The sequence below is a fragment of the Chenopodium quinoa genome, unplaced genomic scaffold (genome assembly GCF_001683475.1).
Source record: "Chenopodium quinoa cultivar QQ74 unplaced genomic scaffold, ASM168347v1, whole genome shotgun sequence".
Taxonomy (NCBI): domain Eukaryota; kingdom Viridiplantae; phylum Streptophyta; class Magnoliopsida; order Caryophyllales; family Amaranthaceae; genus Chenopodium; species Chenopodium quinoa.
In genome coordinates this window covers 1,135,641-1,139,352 of record NW_018744825.1, presented here as the reverse complement: position 1 = coordinate 1,139,352, position 3,712 = coordinate 1,135,641, and the positions used below count along the sequence as shown (strand labels likewise).

Below are 3,712 nucleotides of genomic sequence, written 5' to 3'. Positions count from 1 at the left end.
GTCTAGTGGTCTAAGTCCTTGAACCACTTAATGGCCCCTAGTCCAGCATATTCATGCACTTTTGTTAGAGCTTTCTGAAAGATGAACATTGAGGTTGCATTGGTAACTGCCTAGAAAAGCTTGTGCATAAGGAGACCAGGATATTCAGACTTGAAATTTTTGCACAAGTGTCTTGCACAGTACCTTCTTTCAATCCTTGGCAACACCTTATCCAAGGATGGATCAACACCCTAGGATTCACAAATTTCAGTTGTTAGTAACTGCAAACAATAAATGAAAACAACACCAAGCAAATTTTGAAGAATTTTGAACACCAAAGGCATACCTTTTGTCTGTCTGAAATTATGGTCCAATCTTTTCTTTCTGTGGATGTTACAATTTGCTTGAGGTGATGAAAAAACCAACTCCAACTTGTTTTGTTCTCAGAGTCCACCACAGCCACAACTATTAGGAATATTTCAATATTACCATCTAGGCACACAACTGTCAATAAAACCCCTCCATAGTTACCCTTGAGGTGGGTGCCATCAACACTAATTAAACCTCTACAACCATTGATCAAACCCTTAAATTGAGCTTCAAAACTAATTAAAATAGATCTGAACTGTAGTGTAGGTTGTGGTGATTCCAGTCTTGCCCATGTACAAAATGCGACAGAGTTTGAATTTCTCTGTTTTAGGCGCTCACAGTAAGTAGGCAGCAGAGCATATGACTCATCATGCCCTCCTTATATCATCCTTATTGCAATCTTCTTCATTCTGTAGACAGTTGAGGAACACATTGTCAACCCATACCTTTCTTGAAGTAAGGCATTCAGGGACTTAACTTTAATATCAGGACTAGCTCTGATGTCCTCAAGTAACTATGTGCTGCCCAGTCACATGTGCACATGGGATTATGTGTCAAATTCAAGTCACAGCTATGCCCAGGTTGCCTTATAGATTTGATGGCCCAAGTGAAACCATCTGGCAGTTTACTTGCATGAATCCTCCACTGACACTTTTCATCTGCACACTCGGCTGTGTACCTGAAGTTGTCTGACTTTCTTACTACAAGTGAAAAACCTTCTTGAATACAGAAGTCCCTCAGAGCATCCTTAAAGTGGTCCTTGTTCACAAACAACATCCATTTCCTCATCCTAATTTTCCCAAAATCATAGTCATCATACACCTCCCCATTCATGTACAATTGCTTAAATTAACCCTCATCTTCACCATCCCATTCAACTGACTGAAAAGGTTGCCAACCATCATCAACATAGCTCAAATTTTGCAAATCATTAACATCTTCATCAATTACATCATCACAATCACCCTCATCATTGTCTTCCTCATCACTTGCTGGTTGAAAATCACTCTCACTATCACTGCCTGAGGTCTCAGACTCCTCCTCTTGGTTGTCCTGTACTTGCCTATTAACCTTCCTCTTAGGCCTAGCAGTGTTAGATGAACCAGCAACATCATCAACTGTGTCCTTAACTTGGGGAACCCAAATACCTTTAAGTTTGGCAGTAGTTTTTGGAATCTTTCTGGGCCTAGGAACACTTAGCCTCACTGCTCTCTTCTTGTTTACAGTAGGTGAAATGGTTTGGGTTATGTGAGGTTGAAGTGTTTGGTTGATATGTGGTGGAGAGTGGGGTATTTCTTCTAGTAATTTGGGTAGTCTCTGGACTCTAGGCTGAGTAAGCTGCTTTGGATTTGGAGAGTGTGAATGGCAAAGCCTTGGGGGAAAAAGAGGTGGTGTTGGGCTAAACCTTGGGCTTCTTCTTAAATTTGGTGAAATAGGTGATGTTGGGCTTGAGCCATTTGCCCTTCTAATTGAAAGTTTCTGTTGTGGGGCTTCATATAAAGGTTGAGTTTGTGCAGTTAGGTGAGATACAAGAGCCTCAATTGCAGGTTCAGGGGATGGGTTTGGGTTTGTGGTTTCAGCAGGTTTGCTCATGCTCTTTACTTGCTGGGCCAAAGTCCAAATAAAATTTGGTTCATCTAAACAACCAACCCATACATCAATTTCTGTCCCCTCTTTCACCTCAAACATTTTCATCAAGGTTTTGTCATCAACCAAAGCATGACTTTTCTGATCCATACAGTAACTTAAGCTAGGATATGTTGGAAGCTCAAACCCATTGTTATTATAAGCATCACAGACATCATTCAACACATCAATCAACAAACAACAATCAACATCCTCTATTGGTAAATCTACACAATGAGCCCTATATCTGATTTTCAATATTCTCTCTGCCATTCTGCTCACCAAAACAAAAAGCAAACAAATTTATAACAAATTGTAAATACTTCAACACTCACAACATAAACAAAACAACAATTCACCTTTCAACATCCCAACAAATTTATATACAACCCTAATATACACAAACTAAATATCAATCACATCATCAGGTCAAGAAAGATATCAACTTTTGAATTTAAATTTCCCTACAATTATTTCCACAATTATATAACACAATCAATAACCGTAACAAACAAAGTGTTTTAAAAAACCCAAACTTTATCAGTATAGACTCATGCATTTTGTCGAAATTGCGTAATTCAAATACATACCTCAACAAACAATGAACACCGATCAAAATTCTTCTATGCAATCGCCTTTAACCTTCGACTTCAGTGGTAATCGCAATTCTGGAAATTTTTTATCTTCGAATTTTTAGGGTTTTTGTTTTTTTTTTTTTGTTTGAGTTCTTATAACAGAGTACAATTCAGAGAGAATAATGAAGAAATAAATGTTATACTCTATTTTTAGAGGAAAAATGGGGAATGATTTGACAAAATTAAATGCCGTCACAACTACCGTCATTAATGATGTCCATGGACCCCACCAAATATATTTTTTGGCTCATTGGAGGGTACAGTTTGTAAGTTTGTAAAATCGTGGGTACAATTGAGAAATCGAGGAAATAGGAGGGCACAGCTTAGAATTTCCCAAGCCACAATAATGACGCAGGCGTCAAAGATTGAGCAGCTCGAGAAGGACCTAGAGGCGTACAAGCAGAAAGCCGACGATGCTGAGACAGCGCTCAAAAAAGCTCAAGAGGAGCTTGGCAAGGCTAAGACGGAACTGGACTCTCTCAAGGGGGTCTCCCAAGAAAACACCGACCTCAAGGCTAAGGTCAAAGAGCTGGAGGAAGCGGCTGCCCAGGCGCAGCTGAACTTTGAGGCAACCCTGGAGGCGGAACAAGAGCGCCTGGTTGCCGAGAGTGAGGTTGATAACGATGCCCGGATGAAGATTGCCTTGAATGCCTTGTATCCAAACAAGGAGTATAGCTCACAAATATGCTGAAGAGGTTATTTTCTTGAGGGAGAAGGGCTAGCCAGAGCCGGAGTCGTTTGACGCCTAGGCTAACACTAAGCTGCCGGAACCTAGGCACCCCGTCCAAAGTCAAGTGCATGAGATTCCTTCTGATGAAGAAGATGAAGGGGATAATGATCAAGTGGACCCTTTTGCAGCTCAGCAGCGATTTTCTGCGGCATTATGCCATTTTTTATATTTTCTTATTCAACGGTTGTACGCCAAATTACTTTCTTTCCGGCCTGTGTGCCGAGTATTAGTTGTCTTTAACGACTAAGGAGCCGGGTTAATTTGAATATTTATTTCACTTCCCGAACAGGGTTCGGTTAACAACCGTTTGATTGGGTAGTTCTTTAATGGATGCGCCGACTAAGTCAGTTTTGATCATTTTTTGCTTGAATTT

At 40.3% G+C, this 3,712-nt stretch overlaps 1 protein-coding gene across 1 annotated transcript; it reads left to right on the top strand.

Annotated features, from left to right (window-relative positions):
• The first annotated feature begins 2,955 nt into the window (after positions 1-2,955).
• LOC110704211 (MAP7 domain-containing protein 3-like) lies at positions 2,956-3,300 on the top strand. Its single transcript, XM_021882007.1, has one exon. It carries the CDS (start codon positions 2,956-2,958, stop codon positions 3,298-3,300), a length of 345 nt encoding a protein of 114 aa, XP_021737699.1.
• Positions 3,301-3,712: the final 412 nt, after the last annotated feature.

Excerpts from the sequence above, each read along its gene's own strand:
- LOC110704211 (XM_021882007.1), top strand. The coding sequence starts at position 2,956 with ATGACGCAGGCGTCAAAGATTGAGCAGCTCGAGAAGGACCTAGAGGCG.